This window comes from Alosa pseudoharengus, unplaced genomic scaffold, assembly GCF_046254945.1.
Source record: "Alosa pseudoharengus isolate Yale_2024_CS ecotype anadromous, Long Island Sound unplaced genomic scaffold, YU_APseudo_1.1 YU_APseudo_1.1_scf_13, whole genome shotgun sequence".
Taxonomy (NCBI): Eukaryota; Metazoa; Chordata; class Actinopteri; order Clupeiformes; family Clupeidae; genus Alosa; species Alosa pseudoharengus.
In genome coordinates, this window is record NW_027468598.1 from 18597290 (window position 1) to 18617432 (window position 20143).

Consider the following 20143-nt stretch of genomic DNA (forward strand, 5'->3'; position numbering starts at 1 on the left):
ACGTACTGTGTCTGTAATCATCAGGACAGGAGCCTGGGCTAACTTCTTCAGTGTTTGATTGACATAATTGCCAGGGGCTTAAGGGGTTAGCACAAACAACTGTCTGGGAATCTGTTTCCTTTGCATGTGTTTAGTCTTGCTGTCAACCTGAATTGGCTGTTAGTGTCCGTCTACGATATTTAAAATAATATGTTGTGCGTATAAGTTGAGTATATGCGCTGGCAGTGTGAGATTTTGTGCTTCTTTTTGTTATGCATTTACCCTGCATGTACCAACAATATAGAAAGATGAAGAGTAAGTGGGGGAGAAGTAGATTCTCAGAGAAAGAGAGAGAAAGAGAGAGGGAGAGAGAGAGAGGGGAGAGAGAAAGAAAGAAAGAAAGAAAGAAAGAAAGAAAGACTTGTCATGTCTGTAAAACACAGTTGTCATACTCACAGGCAGCAGCAGTCACTCAAACGTCCACTCAAGCACCAACAAGCAGCACAAGCAGCAGGCCTCTCTTTGTCATGGAAAGCACTCACCCCCCCTCAGTCCATCCCTCAGTCCATCAACAGAGCCCTGGTCCCACAGAGGCCAGCGTGTCTGCGGGGCCAAAGCTGCCGTGGTGCCCCAGAACTGTCAGCCCGACCTAGTGGATGGAAGGCCTCCACTCCCTCAGTATTCAGTGGAAACAGCACCGAGGCTCCAAATTGGATTCCTGGATCAGATTCAAAGCTTCGCAAAATAATTGATGAATTCTTCTGCTTTCTCATATGCTTTGAGTCTGTCGCTCAGCCCTCATTCAAATACACTTTGCAGTATACTACACCATACTTTCCACAAGATTCTGTGGACATTTTTGCCCATTAATTCAGAAGAGTATTTGTGAGGTCAGGCACTGATGTTGAACAACGTTGATGTTAAACATGACGACAAGAAGGCCTGGCTCACAATCTATCTAATCTAGTTCAACCCAAAGGTGTTTGATGGCATAAAGAAACCTGTTCTCAGTTCCGCACACGTCTACAGGGCCTTAGATTGAGTTGGAGCTGCATTTCCCAGATTAGGGCTCCCTGTCTCTTTATACTGGCGTGGAGGATGTGTCTGGAGAACATCCAACATGCTTGATCAGAAAGAGTGAATTTTGTTGTTGCTGCGAGCAACATGTGGTAGGAAAATTGGACGCAAGCTAATTATAACACGCTGAATTTTAATTGGAACAATGAAGCCTTTTCAAAAACTTGATCGGGTCACGGCTAGTTAAGATTTAATGGCTTTGCCTGCAGATATTTATGGTGACACATTTTCCCCTCTCTTTTAGAGTCTTTACGGTGGGATATTTTTAAGACCTTTCTTCTTCTCCTGTTTTCATTCATCTCGGTACAGTTAGAGCAACACATTCTTTTCTCTGTTATTCTTCTAACCCCTTGTGTTTGAAACGTGTGTTTGTTTTAAGGGCTTTGCCATTTGTTTTATGGTATACCAAATGAAAAAAAATGAGCCATCTTTACCCCCTCCTCCATTTGTAATGCAGGATTGAATTGCGCGCCATTGAGCGTAATTTCGCTAATGGACTGTGTATGGAAGCAACGTTCCTCCGGGGAGCAGTAACGCTCGGCATTAATCTGGACTAACAGGCCGCAGTTGGATCGTTGCCGGTGACTTTTCCCCCAGACTCCTATAACAAGTACCAGTGTCCGTAGCACCATCCATCTCCTCGTGGGAGAGTTGGCGGCGCTGAACCTATAGCTCGGCGCTCTAAATCACCCAGCCGATGCTAACCATGACGTACCCAAGACTGTTATATAACTGCTAATGTATTCCAGCATGTTTGGCCCTCATAGAGCTCTGCTGCCGAGCTCTCCCAGCGCTCAGCAGCTGTTCCCTAATCAGCCCCCTCAAAGCGCCACAAAACCCCCGGTCTCTGTAAAGCTGGGCTCCTTCTTGCCCCACCAGGGTCACCCCCAGTCCCCCACCACTTCCCAGGGGCCAATGAGAGGTCCTCGTGGACAGCTGTGGTCGCTCATAGGGGGACCACTTGAGGGGCCCCCTGATTTGATAGCGTCTGGTCCCACGGATACAAAGTCTAGAACCTGAAGCATAGTTTGAAATGTTAGAAAAGGTATCTGTTCATACCACACTAACTCACACTCAAGCTTTGTTTTGTATCTACTGTACAGACCTAGTGGGAGAAGTGAATTCAGGTTGGTTTTAGATTCACAGCAACAGTTTTGATCCCAATGCAGCAGCAACGTTTTGTGTTATTTGTGAAGACTTCACTAGACCCACAGACAGCTACAGTATGTGTAATGCTTTTTAACACTGAAATGTGATCAGTATTGGGTTTTGGACTTCAGACCTAAAGCGAGGCGTATAAAAGAATTGCACTGTTAATTGTGTAAAAAAAACCTGTGTGTGTATGAAATATGTAATGCAAAGCAGAAGGTAAAAAAGCAGCTCATAAAAATGTTCAGTAAAACCTTCCATAGCTGGTTCTGTTGGTGTTGCATTTACTTTGCAGGCCTTGGCTCCACGGTGGTCTGTGTGGTGGTGACTAACCCTGTAGTCAATCCCAGTCAATAAAAACAGATGGATCTGGACGACTATGGCTCTGGAGCTGGGCTTTGGCAACCCGCAGCTCTGGTTTGCTGTTGAGGAAACTTACATGTGACAACAATAATAATGTGATTATTTTCGTCCCTCCCTTCTGCCCGACATAGCCCCGAATCGATGACCTCATGTGTTTAAATTTGGACGCGGTGCGGTGGAGTAGCCGTGTGCAGAGGGGGCAGCGGGGGCCGGCAGGATCAGACGCTGCACTGGCATGACGAGAGCATGAAAGATTCCACATGTGGAAAGATGGAAAACTTACTTGTGAGTTTTTTTCTGACCGCTTTTGGGGCCAGTCTACCGTTGCCATGGAGAGAAGGTAGAGAAAGAAAGAAAGACAAAATGCCACCCCGCAGACTCCCTGAATTTGAATGTTTGGGCACATGCACAATGCTTCCATCAGAGAAAAGTTGCTTCTTGATTCCGTAATGGTATTTCTGGTGATTGAACTAATTGTCTAGCCTAGAAATCTAGACGCACCCTAGCGGCGGCAAATTAATTTGCTCAGCCTGTACGTCTAGTATCGAACCATAGGAATTTCTATTGGCTTAACACCGTGGATGTTCTCCAATCACAGCGCTCTATTTCGTTAGAGAGTCTTAAGGCGGGCTTAACAGGATAACGACATCCTGCGACGGTGAACAACAAGGAAGGTGGCTATGGCGAACGAAGAGCGGTTGTTTGAATCGGCGTTGGCGTCAACTTTGGAGGAGTTGGACTTGCTTTTCTTTGAAAGTAGAGCAACACAATGCACTTAAGTCATTCCTTTCGAAGAAGGATGTATTTGCCGTTTTGCCGACCGGATACGGATATGGTCGTAGCGCTGGCCTATTGCATGCCTAGGCAGTTTGAAAGACAATTCTCTGCCCGCCCCTTGGATTAAGCAGGTGAATGATTCGATTCCAGACTATACATTTCAATGATATAGGATGGCCCACCAGGCTACTAATTGTCATTACATAAGAAATCATCTGTACTCACTAAACGCCTAAAACTCTCCTTCCATCTTTGTGTGCTAGCCTTTGATTGCTTAACAGTAGTAACACTGCTGTTACTGCAGTTGTTTTGCCATTATGTCATGATGACAGAAACCCTCTCAACACTTTAAATCCCAATAGCCCGATTGTGCAGGGCAGTTTCTCCCGACTGCCAAAAAAATGCCTTAAGCAGGACCATTGAGTCCTGATTCTATTTGCTCTGGTTTGCTGAGTGGGACGAGAGAGCCGTGAGGAACTGTGTGTAAAGACAACTGACGGGAGGGATTCAAACAAAACGCTGCTTCTGAAGACAGCCCAGCGCTCTCATCGGCTACTACTCGTGCTCTCTTCTGTTGTCCCACAAAGCACAGGACCATCTGACACGGCTTCAAAGTTTGCTCTCTGGTTGGGTTTTGGATAGCCCCGTTCTTCAACCCCGTGTTGGGATCCATCATGCGGGCAGCCCATTTTGCAACATGCAGCATGTGGTTGCAGAACGCGCCACCAGTTGTTTGTTGCGCCTGCCAACTCAAATTTGTTATTTTTCTCCTTTCTTCTCCCAATGAGAAACAGCTCAGTTGCGGTTGAATTGGGGGTGGATGGGGGCGCGTTTTGAAAGGCAGTCTGGTTATAACCCTGTTGTCAACCCCCCCCCACCCCACCCCTCTCTTAGTTTCTGAATCCCTTAGAGAATGGGCTCTCAGACACAATCAGAGCATCCTTCTCAATCAGAATGGCTGTTCAGGCTCTTTTTGAATCCTCTGCAGGCCTTGGTAAGTAGTAGCTGAGGGGCAGTGGGCAGGTTAACCGGCTCTATTCACTAACACTGCCGGCGCCTTTGTGTCTTGCATATGTGTGTTTGGCAGCCTTAGATGTGCACAATATAGTTTCGCGCCAGGAGACAGGAGTGTGGAAATCCAACAGACACGGTTTCTAGTTGGGGGGAATGTCCCGTGTGGTAAGCACAGACGTGTACACGTGTCTTTAAGTGTGTTTACGTATGGATGTGGTCGCCATTGCTCGCTACGCATAAGCTGCCAGAACTTATCCACCAATGGGGGCTGCTCTCTGGCGGCTAACCGATGCTGCCCTCTCATTCCTGCACACTCCCTTACTCTCAGCCTAATGCCACACTGTGCCCAGATGTTTGTGCTAGGGGTGAAAAAACAAACTCCAAAAAGCTCCTACTGAGATGGACCAATGCCAGATTCCTTGTGCCAGGAGGCAAAACGTCCTTTTGTTGCCGCTGAACACCTTGGCACCCTCTGGCATCATGACAGCGGGCGCCACCGGCCTTGCTCCTCACTAAAGCTTAAGCAGGAAGCAGACCAGCTGCTCCTGGACCCATTGCATTTCAGGACAGCCAGCTGCCAACTCTGGGCCTGATTCGGGCCTGATCCGGCCCAGAAACACATGCTATCTGTGGGGGTGGGGGGGTCGGGGGCGGGGGGGGAGGGGGGCTCTTTCCGCACCTGGTCTGTTTTCTTCTCTTGTAAAGAGGCGATGGACTGGAGCCGGCTGCTGGGGGGTGGCTTTTCTTGTGGTTTGGGAGCTGATTAAACAATTTAGCCCCGGCAATCAAAGCGCAATCGGATGGAGTGACTTAGAACAGACTTCCTGCTCGCGAGGGGTGCCATGTGGCTCTCCGCTCCGCTGTGCCTGCTCTGGAATTTCAGCTCCTCCGCGTTTGGGTTTTATGACAATACCCTCGCACTCAGTAGGGGCACTGTTAGTGAATGCCTAAGGGGAGTTTTAATTAGGCCCAGAGCTTTTTTCAGCAGGAGCGCTGGCACTCAGGCTCATAGAGGTGTAAGCCAGCATGGTTGGCCCAGTGCAGACCACTCAAGCTTTATAAAAGATAAGTCATATATCAAAAGTTTGGATGGTTTATTTTTGATACTGTTTTACTGATGTTCCAGTGATATTTCTTCCTGCTCTGCACTCATCTATTCAATAATGAGTAAACGTGAATGTGGATGTGACCATGTATTGGCTCATGAAAGTGTATTGCTGACCCTGGACACATTATCAAGCACATTAACAGAAACACTGCAAAGTAGAAGTAACCTTGCAAATATCACACTGGATATGCAGAGGTATTATGTGTTAACTATAGGTTTATTTGTGGAGTCGGAAACTGAGCATGTTTAACTGTGTGTGTGTGTGTGTGTGTGTGTGAGGAGAAAATAATGAGTGTCTTTGGGCAGGTGGTGTGCAATCACAAAATATTTGACTAGAGAAATCATCAAATGTGTAGTATCGTCAAATGTGTAGTATCATACCTCAAAGAATTGTAATAATAACACTGTGTGTGTATGTGTGTGTTTATACTGTATATGGGGGGGGGGTATTCATTGATTAAGACCACTGTGTGACTGTCACTCCAATGGTCAACCGTAGGTGTGAACTCAGGGATCTGACTTCCACGTCACTTCACTGTCAGGACAGTGCTTGGCTGTGGGGGTAGCTAATGCATCAATGATGCCTTGAAAAGACTGTAAAGCGTATATGTGTTTATCTAACACACTTGTATAAGTGTTGTGTATGTATAGGTGTATTTCCTGGTGTGCAAGAAAGCGAAACTTTTGACAATATATTCTATGTATACTTAAGAAAAAGAAATCAGCTGTTGTGAACCAGCGAAAGACAGAAAGACAGAGAGAGAAAGTGAGAGAGAAAAAGTGAGTGAAAGAAAAAAAAAGAGAGAGAAATGATGTGAGTGAGGGGATACAGTGCTCGCTCTCCTAATAGAAGCCAGGTGTTGCAGGGACTGTAAATGTTTTCCCATGGATTTCTTGTGGCTTACTGAGCCCCTGCAGACTTAGTCTTGACAGCATTACATGCTTTGTCATACAGTTCATCTGCAGCTCTAAAACAATAGTCAGCGTTGTGCTCTCTCTCACACACACACACACACACACAAACAGATAATCACACACCCACAGTCACTTTCACACAGATACACATGTGGACTCACAAACATCAAGGCCTTTCCCCCACATTTTACACTAACATCAGACAAGGCACATACATAAACAATCACACACTTTATCCCTCTCTCTCTCTCTCTCTCTCTCTCACACACACACACACACACATTCACCATGTCACACACATTCATTTCCTTGCACATTCATAACGCTTCCAGTCCGCATAAGCACCAGAGAAAACGGTCTGTCCTGTTATCACCTAGAGAATCTTTACCGGTATAATTAAATGCAAACACTCATTAGCTTACCAAGTTGACACAAGTAAAACAAGCCCAGCCCAAGTGTCTTTAGTCTGGGGCTCAAACAGATCACCCACCCCCCCCCGCCCACCTCACCTCACCCCCAACCCACTCATCCACCCACACAACCTCCGTCTGGGCCCAGATACACACCACATGTGTTGCTCCGCTAGACTAATGGAGACCTGGTTTGGGAATATGCGCTCAGGAAATTTATAGTGCATGCCTTCGACAGGCCTTTAGGACAGGGTGCGGGGGTGGGGTGGTCAGAGAGAGAAAAAAAAATCCCCAAGCCTTGTTTCCATTAGTCTGTAACCCCCCCCCCCCCAACCCAACCCAACCCCAGCCCTCAGATTCCCAACCCCCAGTCAGGCGAGGGACGTATGCCCAGTCACAGCGGATCCACTTCGCACAGAAGTGGGGTTTCCCACAGTGAGGAACTGGTCAGCACACTAGACGAGATGGGAAACGAGCCGGGGCGTTCATGAGCAGAGCAGACACCGGTTTTGGATGTGGATGACGGCCAGAGCCCTCTGAATGGGGCTTCAAAATACCCAGTGAATGGAAAATAAGTGCCAATAGTGGCTTGTCCAAAACCAACAATGCAACATTTCCTGTTTGTGTTTGCGTCTGTGTGTTTGTAGGTGTGTAGTGCTTGCACTTATATTAGATTAGTAGATTCTTGGATGTCTGGGTCCATAAGCATGGTGAGGTGTCTGTGTCGTGTGTTTGTATGTGTGTAGTGCTTGCACTTATACTGTATTAGGTTAGTAGATTCTTGGATGTCTGAAGCAAGATGAGGTTGAGCACATGCTGTACGTACATGTCTTTATATTTGCACATTCATAAATTTGTGTAAATATTTATCTGTTCTTTGTGTGTGTGAACATGTGTGTGTCTATTTTTTCCCTAGTGTGTGTATGTGTGTGTGTGTGTGTGTGTGGGAAGCCTCCCTGACAATGACTAATGCTTCCTGTCGCCATCTCAGCTATTACTTCCTTTGTCTGATCTTGAGAGCAGAACAATTGTGTTTGTGTGCTTTAGTCCACATTTATCGGCAGATTAAGTAACTGCACTCATGGAAAACTGGTTGTGTAACAAAGACTCATAATGATTGTGAGGGGATAAGGCAGTGAGCCATCAAGTGATTGGACAGTTAAAGGAAGATGGACAGTAAAGGTCGTGGTCACTTCCTCTTTCTCCCGGACATCTGTGATGGTTTAAGGGTATGGAGTACATTAGTTCCCACTCTCATTATTGCATTGGATGGCACTCCAAAGCCAAGTGTTGTTTTCCTGCGCAGGGGGTCAAATGGGGTCCCATTTGTCATACATCACTTCCTGTCTTTGGGGGTCCATTGAGCAAGAACAACAAATGAGAAATGAAAACACTTGTGAAAACTCACATTAGCTCAGCTAGTTCCCCTCTGTTAGCAAGTCAACTGACCCGCTGGATCAGACCTGGCCCAGGTCGGGCTTGGATCCGTACTGGTGTCGGGCGCTCTTCACGTCTGATGTTACAAAACATGACGAGCTCCAACGTCGACTGACTCATCGCGTTGTGAAATAGTTTTGCACGAGAAGAAACTTCCAGGGACTGACCTCACCTGCTATGATCGCTATCCAAACTGTCCTGCCAAATGAAACACCATCACACGGGGGGGGTATGATTTTGATTACGCTTGACCTGGCTGACTCGTGCAACACTCCAGTAGGTGACAGTTGTGAGCTAACGGGGCCATTCTCCACGCCGACATGCGACGTTGTGGTCAGAGTGATCCATGAGGACAGGTTGCTTGTGAAGAGGGCCTGAGTGTGCAGTTTTGACTGTGTGGCAGCCGTGCGGTGGCTACTCTCTCTCTGTGTGTGTGTGTGTGTGTGTGTGTGTGAGAGAGAGAGTATGTGTAACGCTTGAACAAATGGGGCCCCAAAATAGCGCCCTTCAGGTCACTGCTGGGGGGCTGTATCCACAGAGCATGCTCAATGTGAACAGAGAGAGACAGAATCAAGACATTACATCAACATTTTTTCACACACACACACACACACACACACACACACACACACACACACACACTCCCACACACACACACAGTTCAGACAACAAACAAACATAGCACTCATGGTCATCTACATTTTCCTCCCAACCAGTATACACTGACTGCGTGAAAATGGTGCAATAGTTATTTTCTTTTCTTTTGTCCTTAGTTATACGTCTGGTTTGTGTGCTTCTCTGGACATTTTTACACACTTGCTCAAGTGTTTTTTTTTTTCCATCATCTCAGTCGGATGTCTTGTTCCTCTTTGCACACTGGATGAATGTGTCACCAATGCACAGAATGCTATTTTTGTGTCTGACACAGACCATGATACAAAACGCAAGGCTTGCCTGATGGACAATTACATTCTCATATTTCTGGGGTGGATTTGCTGTATGTTTACACAAGTAGTCCAAAATAGAATATATAAACAAGGTTCTCTTCGAGGGGTTGGGGAAGAAATGTGGTAAGGTAGAAAAAACTGGCTAAAAAGAAGGAATTCCTTCTCTGGTTGGTCCCATGTGAGGGGAAATGTTTGGTCTTGACCTGTGACCTCTGACACTTGAACTGAGGAACGTGGTTCGGCCCCATTGGTGTCCCATGAGGTTTTCTAATCAGACATCTCATCAGCTCCCCTCTCCCAAAACCACGACTCAATATGGACCTCCTAAATATTTACATCTTGATTTTGTCCCCAACCCTGCCATTGGGTGTTGAATAGATTGTCATCAAAATTTAAACTGGCACATTAGTTCAGAGATGTTTAATATTACCCTCAAATTGAAATTAATTAAAACTCATTAATGTCCACGGTGATATTTTGACATTTCGTTTACAGCTCATAAAATGTATTTTTTCATAAGTCCAAACAAAGAGAGAGGACAACATTCCCAAGTGTCACTCGCTAATAACTCGGCACTCCTCATTGTTGGGTTTTGTTTGTCATTCACTTAATGCTACACAGATACGGTTGCTGACGTAGAGCATTTATCCAGAGTAGGCTACATTAACTTGAGACAACTCACGGTCATTCGCAGAAGAGATATCGGATTTAACCCATTAACATCCATGGTCATTTCAATGTAAACATCATTTAGGGTTTGAAGAGAAACACGCCAGGAAATATTTGTTTTCCTAATGGCCTTCTCCTCTTAGATGGAAGATTTTGTTACTCACACATTTCTCCGCATTGCCGGGCGACGTAAATCACCCGGCAATCAGCGGGTCGGGATGAGGTAACGCAAGACCGGCGCAGCCGTTTATGGAGAGAGGGCAACCAGAGGCCAGTACAGCTTCATTCATTAAGTTGGCTGTCAGTCTCTGGGTGTCTAAGCCCCGTCCAAATGAGAGAAGTATGCCTCTAATAATGCCTTAATCCCCCTGCTTACCGCTGAATCAATTGGTCTGATACATGTAAACGAACCCTCAGTTGAGAATAGGAACTTATGGAGACATGAAGTTTTGTTAACTTTTTTGTGTCAAATTTTGGCAGGCTTCTCTTAAAGCTAAACATGTATTTGTCTCTGCCGGGAAAGTGTCCCTTCAGTAATGTGAATGTCGAATATTGATGTAGTGTAGCCTACATTTCATTCATTAGTTTGATTGATGTTGAGTTACTCTTGCATGTTTTGCAATACCTATAATGTGAATGTCTTACTGTAAAGTATGGCTATTTAGCTTCGTCTATTTTTGTATATTGGTTAATGTGCCAACTTGCAATAGATGTAGCATGTAGGCTATACATTAAAGTTCGCTGGGCTTTGTAATGTCTTAAAGTTATTGCGTAAAAAGCGAGAGTAATGGGGGAGTGACTTGAGAGAGAGAGCCAGAGAGAGAGAGAGAGAGAGAGAGACGAGCGCCGTAGTATGCCACTGGCTCAAGTGGAAACTTCAAAGTTGGCTTCATGTTGGCTATACACATCTGGTTCGAACTGTGACCACTAGGACTTGACTAGAGGTTTGCAATTTTTCGTCAAACGGAAAGATGTTCTTAGTCTCCTGACACGACGGCGACTAAAGAAGACTATGTATCCATTTGTCAGCAAACTACACTGTTACTCGCTGGCTGCAAGTCACCTCGGCTTTTCGAACCAGGTGAAGAAGCGACTATTGTAGAGAGAGGAGGCGCTACCCTTGAGGATATAACGGATTTTGTTTGAAAGGGAGTCGCTCCCACGTAATATGCCACGGGATTTACAATGACAGCAAAACGAAGATCTCTCAAATTAAAGCTAAGACGATCTTTTAGTGAACAGCTACGAGACTCCACGTCCAAAGCATGGGATTTACTATGGAAAAATGTCAGAGAGCGACGACTTGCAGGTCAGTGGCACTAAAAAGTGCATGTCCATGCGATAAAACAGTGCATGCTCGCTACATTGAATTAGGTCACATAGGATTTTTCCAACAGTAAAATGCACACCTGCACCTATTGTTGAATTTAGTTTCTCTCATGCAGTGCCCTGTCCTTCACACACTCATTACTTGGGCTTTCAGAAAAGGCTTTCATTTGTGTGATTGACATGCGCAACGGGATGGAATTAAGCATTTCTTTGGATGTCTCGTTTGATTTTATCAGTAGGCTAGGTTATGATCTCAGGTGCGACATTCCCACGGACGCTTTTCTGGTGGTTAAATGTACTCTAAATGTGTCTGTAATGCATATATTTTTTATTTAAGTTAACTCTAAGTGAAACACTAGGTTAATCGTTAATTTAGCCACATTTTAGACTTGAGTTCAATTGACAATCAATGTCTTTCTCAGACTCCTTTCAATTGACAACAACAGGATAGTTATAGATCTGTTTAAATACCCTTTTAAATGTTGGGGAATTTTTTTTATTGTTATTGAAGATATGAATGAAGACAAGGGGCTTTAAAGTGTATCCATTCTCAATGGATAAAGAATGGGAGTGGAGTGGTAATTTATTTATTTTTTGTTAAAAAAAAACCTGTCCGTTCATTTGATTTAATCCATGGAAGCATGCACAATTTTTATATATTTATGAAAATGTTAACAGATCTTTTGTCTCATCTTGGTGTAGTGATATAGTTAACTCTTCTGGAGAACTTGCTGCATGTTTGCTCATAAATGCGTGTGTGTATCCCCCTGTGTCTGTGACTGTGGCTTGCTCCTACACCGTTCTCTTATCCAGCTGCTGTCCATTCCAGATTTTCACCATGTGTTCTCACAGCTCTACAAGCCCTCACTGTCTCTCTCGTGACCATGTGTCAGACAGAAGACATTCTGCCCTTGCACGTTAAAGACAGTACGGCAAATGTTTACTTGGAGATGGCATCATGACATAAAGTGGTCACAGTAGTAAAGAGAGACAAGAGAGCACACTGCTCTGACAAACGTGATGTGTATGAATTACTTTCACCACTAGGTGTCATGCTAAGCAACACGTTAAGCACACACACGTGTACTGTGATTGAGAACGCTCTCTCTCTCTCTCTCTCTCTCTCTCTCTCTCTCTCTCTCTCTCTCTCTCTCTCCCTCTTTTTCTTTCCCTCTCTATCTCTCTGTTCACAGATAGCTAGTCTTTGCCCTGACACATGGCATAGGTCATCATGATGTATGCATCTCTTTTCTTCACACTTGAGTGAACTGAATGGCTCACCTTGTGCTTGAGTCTAGGCTGTGCGAATGCCAAATGGCTACCTGATCCTTCACCCCATCGACGTGGCCTCTTTAATTGGTCTGTTTGTGAATGTCAAGTGTTTATTTGTGTCTTGGGATGGGGAGGCAACATTGAAGCACCTCGTTAATTTAGCCACTGGGTGGCATGTTGCTGGAATGGTTGACAGCATTCTATTCCATATATGTGTTCCAGAGATGCTACACTACTTTGGCCTTGGTTGGCTGTTTATATTCGCACCAAACAATGGAGGACCTTATATGGGTTGGGATGGATATAGATGGCTTAGTCTCCTAGGAAAGGTGAGCGTTAAACTTTAGGGGACTACTTATGGAAAGTATTTAAGGTATAGCTTTACCACTGTAATTGTACGGTATCTGGAGAGCTCAACATTTGTATTCAGGGAATACCACTGGTATACAGCAAAGTTGTTTACAATGCTTACAATGCAATGTGTATGTGTGTGTATGTGTATGTGTATGTGTATGTGTATGTGTGTGCATCTGTGTGTCTGTGTGTGTGAGAAATGAAGAGAGAGAGAGAGAGAAAAAGAGAGTGTCTGTGTCTGTGTGACATGCTTTGAGTGTGTACATAAATTATCCATATCTGCATATCCTGATTTTTTTTCATGCTCCAACACATGCTTTGATGCTGAAGCTGGAGTTGTCTCAAGTAGTCTGCAAGTGACTGAAGAGAGACTTCAGAGAGAGAGAGAAAGAGAAAGAGAAATTGTGGAACACAGCACAGTACATACTGTGATAAAGGACTCAGACAGACAGTGTGTTTCAAGTCTTGCACCCAGTAACCTCTTACATTCAGACACTGTGTCCTGTGCACAAACACAGATGGCCAGTTTTCACACACACACACACACACACACACACACACACACACACACACACACACACACACACACACACACACACACACACACACACACACACAAACACACGCATACGCTCACATACGCACACATGCATACACACACACACACACACACACACACACACACACACACACACACACACACACAGAGACTCTCACCCAGACCGTCAGTCTTTGAAGGAGTGCCCAGGAAAATACTCCACTCTTTATGATATTGTGAGGCTATGTCTGCCAAACCAGATAAGGAAGAATACACCAGTAATGCCACACAGTTCCTTTTTATTTGTCCATGTCTGTTTGTGAATCAGGATAATAAATTATATTTGTCCATGTCTGTTTGTGAATCAGGATAATACAATTTGTAACCTGGCAATAAAACATGAACTGTTAGATCAAATATAAAGTTACTGGTGATATTAATGTGGTGTTTGTGCTAATCATTTTATGGTCTTTTTGTGCAAGAATTTGGTTATGATCTTTATGAATTGACCAATCTTAATGCTAAGACATTATATGAAATTGAGAGCGGTCATCAACACAAGTCTATTTAAATTTGACAGTGATGTACTCAGTGAGTAAGTATGTTTATTATGCGGAGGCCACATCTAAAGACTGTGTGGTCTGGTTTGATTCCAGGGAAAAGTGATTTAAATGAAAAGAGATCACCAACCTACAAGCAGTGAGAGGAAGTCATTGTTCTTTGTGATAAGACAGCTCACTTGGTTGTGACCATGGACATACCAGGGCTTATGAGAGAGAGAGAGAGAGAGAGAGAGAGAGAGACAGAAGAGAGAAAGACAGAAGAGAGAGAGAGAGAGAGCATAATGCAGTTGGTGTGAAGAGGGCCAGTTGTGCTCACCCCAGACAAAACCAGCCCCTGTCCTCTGCAAAGTGCACCCACCTGCCAGCCTGGCACACACATGCCTTAGTGGTGAACACTGCGCTCAGACACTTGTTGCTGCCAAGCAGTGGTCCTGTTGTGAAAGCTCTGAATGTCTCAACATCTCCACAAGCGTCTGGGAGATGTCCCACCGGACACTTTGGCCCCAGATCTTCTCATGAATCTTCTCATGAGGAATTGATCAGTCATTTTAATGTCATCTCCTCTGCCCCAGGCTACTGACAAAATTCAACGGAAAAGTGTTAGGAAAGAAAAACACATGCGGGCAAACAAAATGGAAGTGAGAAAGGGAGGGGGTGAATGGGTGGGTGGGAGGCAGAGCAGGGAGCCAGATTACATATGTATGCCTCTGAATCACAGGACCACATCAAACTAGCGACTAAACATTTACTCAGCTGCCTGCCTGCCTGACTTCAGGAGCTATGACCCACCCTGCAGCTCAGTCGCAAGACTATCCCTCTATCTCAACACACACGCACACACACACACACCTCACTCACCACGATCCTCCACATGCCCACATGACAGTAGTAGTTCTCCTCAGATGTGGCCCTCGAGACAAGAACCATTTAGTGTGGAACCATGAGGAACCATTCTATCACACCTGGTCTGAGAGGGGCTGGGTGCCAAGACTATCTGCAACGATCAGCTCTTAAACCCTGTCATTTGACGAGCCATTTGGTAGAGGGAACTGGAGACTTCTTACCTCAGACAAATAATTGGAAAAAAAGGTTCATCTAATTCTGAGGGTCTTCATTCACCAAGAAGGGGTCCTAACACTCTAATCCCGTGAAAGGGCTCGACTGAGTGATGGTGGTTTTAAAGGGGAGGGTATTGTCTTGATAGGACACTAACGTATTGCTGGTCTTACTGCAGTCTTATCCCAGGGCCTGGAGACAAGCAGGGAGTGGTCTGGCAGTGGTCAGTCATATCCAGGTTTAAATGTCTGAATGAAGATCTTTTTGTAGGACCAAACAAGTCTTCCCCTGGGGATCAATAAAGTATCTATCTATCTATCTATCTATCTATCCATCTATCTATCTATTCTCCACTGAAATATGCACATGACATTGGGACAGACGCCAGAACGCCACAAGAGACATAATGTATGTGTATCCATTTTCAGAAACACTGTTTCTCTCCCTTGTAAATGTGGACACACACAAACACACACACACACGCACGCACACACACACACACACACACACACACACACACGCACACACTCACACACATTTGTGCACATACACAATGTCCTTGGGTATGATGGGATGTATTAGGCAACTGGGCAGCCTACTGGCTCCTGATTCATAATGTGCAAAAGCCTGTTTAAGCTGTCTCTCCCAGTTCTGCAACACCACTGTGATTGCCAATACCCTGACTGCTACAGCATGTTTGTTCTGTGAACTCTCCGCTGGAAGTCCAGACTGTTTACGCTGCAATTAACAGATGATGAAGGATTTAGCTGTGGTAGTGACTGCTGTTATACAACCATACCGTACTATTAAAATTAAATAATTTTAAGAACACATTCTAGGGCACTGGCAAGAAAGCGGGCCCGATAACTCACTCTTTAAGAGTGCCAGAACCTGAGCCTGTTTATGATCCGTGTAAGATTCTCTCACCATACATACACTGTGTCTGTGTGCACATTAATTAGTGGTTCCTGTAATGGCCATTGCGAATTCTGTGCTAAAGTAGATGTGGGAGGCGTGTCACATGTGGTTCTCTCATGCCGTCTTGGCCAATAGTGGAATGGGAGGAGTACATGCAGGATCAGGCTACTTAGAGCAACGCATCAATTAAAGCTCCCCTACATGCATCCCATACAAGCTCACCTCCCCCTGCGGATATCAACACCTGGAGTACAGACGCTCCCTGCCATGGGCTTAGGGGCTTTACGAGACAGCGAACACATACTTGCCGCTGTTCCATGTGTGTGTGTGTGTGTGTGTGTGTGTGTGTGTGTGTTTCAGCCGTCAGGTCAACAGATGAAATCATTGGCACTGATGGCTGGGGATCCGCCCCACTCTGGAGCAAGCACTATCGACGGGCCGTTGAAACTGCCTGAGAGAAACCGCCTTTTTTGCTCCAAAAGAGTAGTCCCTGGAAAGTGTGTGTGTGTGTTTATAGGAAATGTCTGCCACGTTTCTCCAGGAGTGGTGTGTTTGGGTGTTTTGTGTGTGTTTGTGCCTGGAGTGGTGAAGGATGCAGAGAAAGAGAGAGAGAAAGAGAGAGAGTGAGAGAGAGAGGTATGTACAAGTGTGTGTTTAACTTGGTGCCTTGCCCATGTACGCACTCTGTTCATATTGTATGCGGCAGGCGTCTGGCTTGGCTGTTGGCATTGAACAGTCAGCCTCTGTGTGTATAGCTCCTGTGGTGTCACTCACACGGCTGGCCCTGAGACTGGCAGTGGGTGGAGACTGTTTGCAAGGATGTGGAGCCTATTTAAAAGTGTTAGAGCTTAGCTTGTTCCATGCTGCAATGGAACAAGCCAAACTTGCCGGACAAATTAAGGCTCCAATTTTATATTTAAACATAGTTCCACCTGGTGACATATATGTCCACTATGCATCTGTACATGGTCACTATATATGTCATGTGGTAGAAATAGGAATATAATCCCTAGAGGGCATTAGTTTACAGCTATAACTTGTGAACAATGTTAGCATATGATTAGCATTTAAATAGTGCTAGTGTGAATTTAGCTTGTAATGAAAGTACTGAAGCATGGTGATGTAATGCTATGGGACCACAGGCCAAACAGGTTCCCAAGGAGAGCATTCTATGCCACCGCTAAAACCCTGAAACCAACTGGCAGACATTGACTCCCAGTATGATATCAGCCAGAGCTGATTATCATGTGAGTGTTGCCGCTTAGCGGCCTTGCTGACGCGTGAATAGGACGCCTGTTTGCAGGCGGCTGGCATGAATAGGTGTTTCACAAGCCGTTCCACTTCCTGTGAAGGCCCACTGTGGACTGACTGGATGGGGAGAGATGGGGTGGTGCTGCTGCCCGGGGGGCTGGCGATTTAACACCTTGTACACGAGATGCCTCCCTTGTTTCATTTCCTCTCTTTCACACACACATTCTCTCTCTGTGTAACTGACAGCAGTTTCTCTTATCAGTTTATCAGTAGATCTATGTCTGCATCTGTGTCACTCACTCGTGCAAGCTAATGGTTTTACAATGAGCAAACTTATGTCCTGGGCAATTTCACTGGACGGTTGTTAGTACAGTAACTGTGGTAACAATCAAAATATTTTTTTATCTATCTTATATAAACATAGTTTGTATACAGTATATATGTATTTTATATATAATATTATATTAAATTTCCCATTTTCTTGTTTTAATTGAATTTATATCTTAGTTCAGTCAAACTATAAAATGTCAACCACGTTATGGATATCAGCCCAGTCAGAATTTCTTTTGTGCTGTTTTGGAAAAAGAAGTTAACTGTGTGAAGTTAAAACAGTCTCAAGTTTTTGCCTTGTATATTTTTAACATGATGTTATGCTAATTGGATCGCATGTAAGGAAGGCAATTCTGTCTTATTGTATCATATCATCTCTTCAGGTTTGATTGCATGGCTACACATGAAATGCTAACTTTAAGAATGAAAATGAAGTCTTTCCAGAGATTTACACCCCTGGTTCACAGTGGCAGGCTTGTTTTTAAGGCTGGGTGGGACAAATCTGTGGTGTTTTTATATCCCTCCCATGGCCTTCTCCTCCTCCTGCTCCCTCATTCCCTATATCCCTTCATTTACACCTCTCTCCCTCTCACTGTTTTCTTTCTCTCTCTCTCTCTCTCTCTCTCCACCTTTCCCTCCCTCTGTTTCTCTGGCAGGGTTTGCTCAGTTCACAGGCATTCCTCTGGTATTTATATTTCCCTCCAGAGCCGGGGGAGGCAGACAGACTCTCACACACAGACTCAGGATTCAGCTCACACAGGTGGGCCGTGCTGGCCCGGCCCCAACACCATTGGCTGCCTGGCAGTCATGTGACCGTCGAGGGGGCGGGTAGTGCAAAGTGCTGACACTCCTCCTACAGTCAGGGCTGAGCCTGGGTGATCTGTTGCTCGGGCTCTCCCTTTCTTTCTCTCTCTCTCTCTCTCACTCTCTCATACATACGCACTAGCACACACGTGCAGCTTCTCTGTGAGCAGAGAGGCAGAGAGGAAACTGCTTGCGTTGCCGTCACCTTCTTGGTGTTGTTGTCGTTGTTGTTCGGGTGACGAAGTTGGGAGTGGGTTCGCACTTGTGGGGTGGCAGACATGTTCAGGGAACTCCCGGAATCCCAGAGCAGCGAGTGCCTGGGCAGCATGACCCCTGAGACGCAGGACATCTATCTGCGTCTTGACAGCCGGCGGAGGCGCTCGGGGTATCGGCTGGGCAGGATCATTGCTCGCCAGCAGCTGCTGAAAAGAATCGCCGCAGGTATGTAAGACTCGGTGGGGAGGTGGGGTGACTGGGGAGGAGTTGGGAGTCATGGTGGGGGAGTCATTGGTGAATTTGGTGGAGGGGGAGGGGGGCAGGGGGGGTAGATGATGGGTATAGTCGTGGGTGGGGAGGGGGCAGGGGGGGCACACTTATGTAATTCCTCCTCCTTTTGAAGAGGCACGGGATCGTTCCATGCTTAGCATGGGCCCAGTTGCCATAGTGAGTGTTTACTCAGTGTCAATGGACTTTTGCCAAGCGTACGAAACAGAGGGTCAATGTGGTGGGTGAAATTTGACATTTTCTGTCTCACTAGTGCTTCTGTTCTTCCACTTTCCTCTCTCACTGCATGTCTCTTTTGCAATTCATCTTCAAATTATTACATGTGATGTGTGGCTGCTCACTGATCACTGGAGCGAAATGAGTTGACAATATTAAGCAAGCTTCAACTTTGGCCCTTCAGTGTTTGCAGTAAAGGAGTGTTGGCAGGAGTAACAAAAGCCTGGAACTTCAAGTGAGACTTATTCACCATTGTAGTATGTAGTTTCCCTTAGATAGGGCCCATTTGAGAGGCTGAGATAAATATGCAGCAGTAATACAAACCTGACCCTTAACCCTGTGGTTGATAGTTATACTGTGGGTTTGGTTGCATTGACGCCAGCACAGAGAACAACCGCAACGTCCCTCGGGTCTGTCATTAAATCAAGACCATTTCCCAAGCATTTTAAAACCTTTACTGAGGCCTTGGAGAAAGGGGAGACCAGCGTGTGGCCCTTTTTCCTGGGAGAGTGCAGGCCACAAGCTTGAGGACAATGCCCTACAGCTGGACAACACCAGGCTTGACCTCCCTTGAGTTGTTCTACCCCTCCCCTGTCTTTGTCTTTCAGTGACACACAATGTGTGTCTTACCTGGGGGAGGAGGCCAGCTTAACATGCATAACAACAGCACCCACAACACCCCTGTCAACCCCCCCCCCCCCTTCCACACCCAAACTCAATCTCCCTGCCCAGTTGACAGTGCCTTACTGCAGGGTGAGATCAAAGGTTTGGGGTTTCATTGGTTCCCAGGACACACCTCTTGGGTCAGCCAACAGAGTAATAGCCGTCACCATTGGCATGAAGCTTTATCACTAAGGGCGTGTGAGGCTGGCATCGGTGCTTGAGTGGCGTTGCGTAATGAGGCGTCCCAAGGTCCCGAGATAGTGGACAGAGCTCCTTGTGCTCAGCGTCCTCGGCACGTGTGTTTGTGCACGTCAGAGATGGTGTGTGTGGGCTTGGTGTCTGTTGGGGCATACCATTAGTCAGTGGCACCGAAGAAAGGATTCGTATAGACCAGTTATTGTTCATCCACAGACTGTTACACGTTCCCTGGAGGCTGGTGTTGGTATGTTGGTATTGTTGCTGTGCGTATACGTGTGTGCATGTGTGCGTGTGTGTGTGTG

The 20143-nt window shown here is 45.7% G+C and overlaps 1 protein-coding gene across 3 annotated transcripts in view; it reads left to right on the forward strand.

The window, feature by feature from the left end:
• The window catches only part of stard13b (StAR related lipid transfer domain containing 13b), an 83947-nt gene that overhangs the window by 30832 nt on the left and 32972 nt on the right, over positions 1 to 20143 (forward strand). Inside the window, exon 1 of one of the 3 annotated variants that reach the window (XM_076282377.1) lies at positions 10707 to 11154. The exons of 1 other annotated variant lie outside the window; for it this stretch is intronic. In XM_076282377.1, coding sequence (XP_076138492.1) covers positions 11031 to 11154 — 124 coding nt within the window. In that variant the 5' untranslated portion in view covers positions 10707 to 11030. Of the gene's footprint in view, positions 1 to 10706; positions 11155 to 18404; positions 18702 to 20143 lie in introns of those variants that run through there. One more of the 3 variants, XM_076282376.1, reaches the window with a different exon arrangement.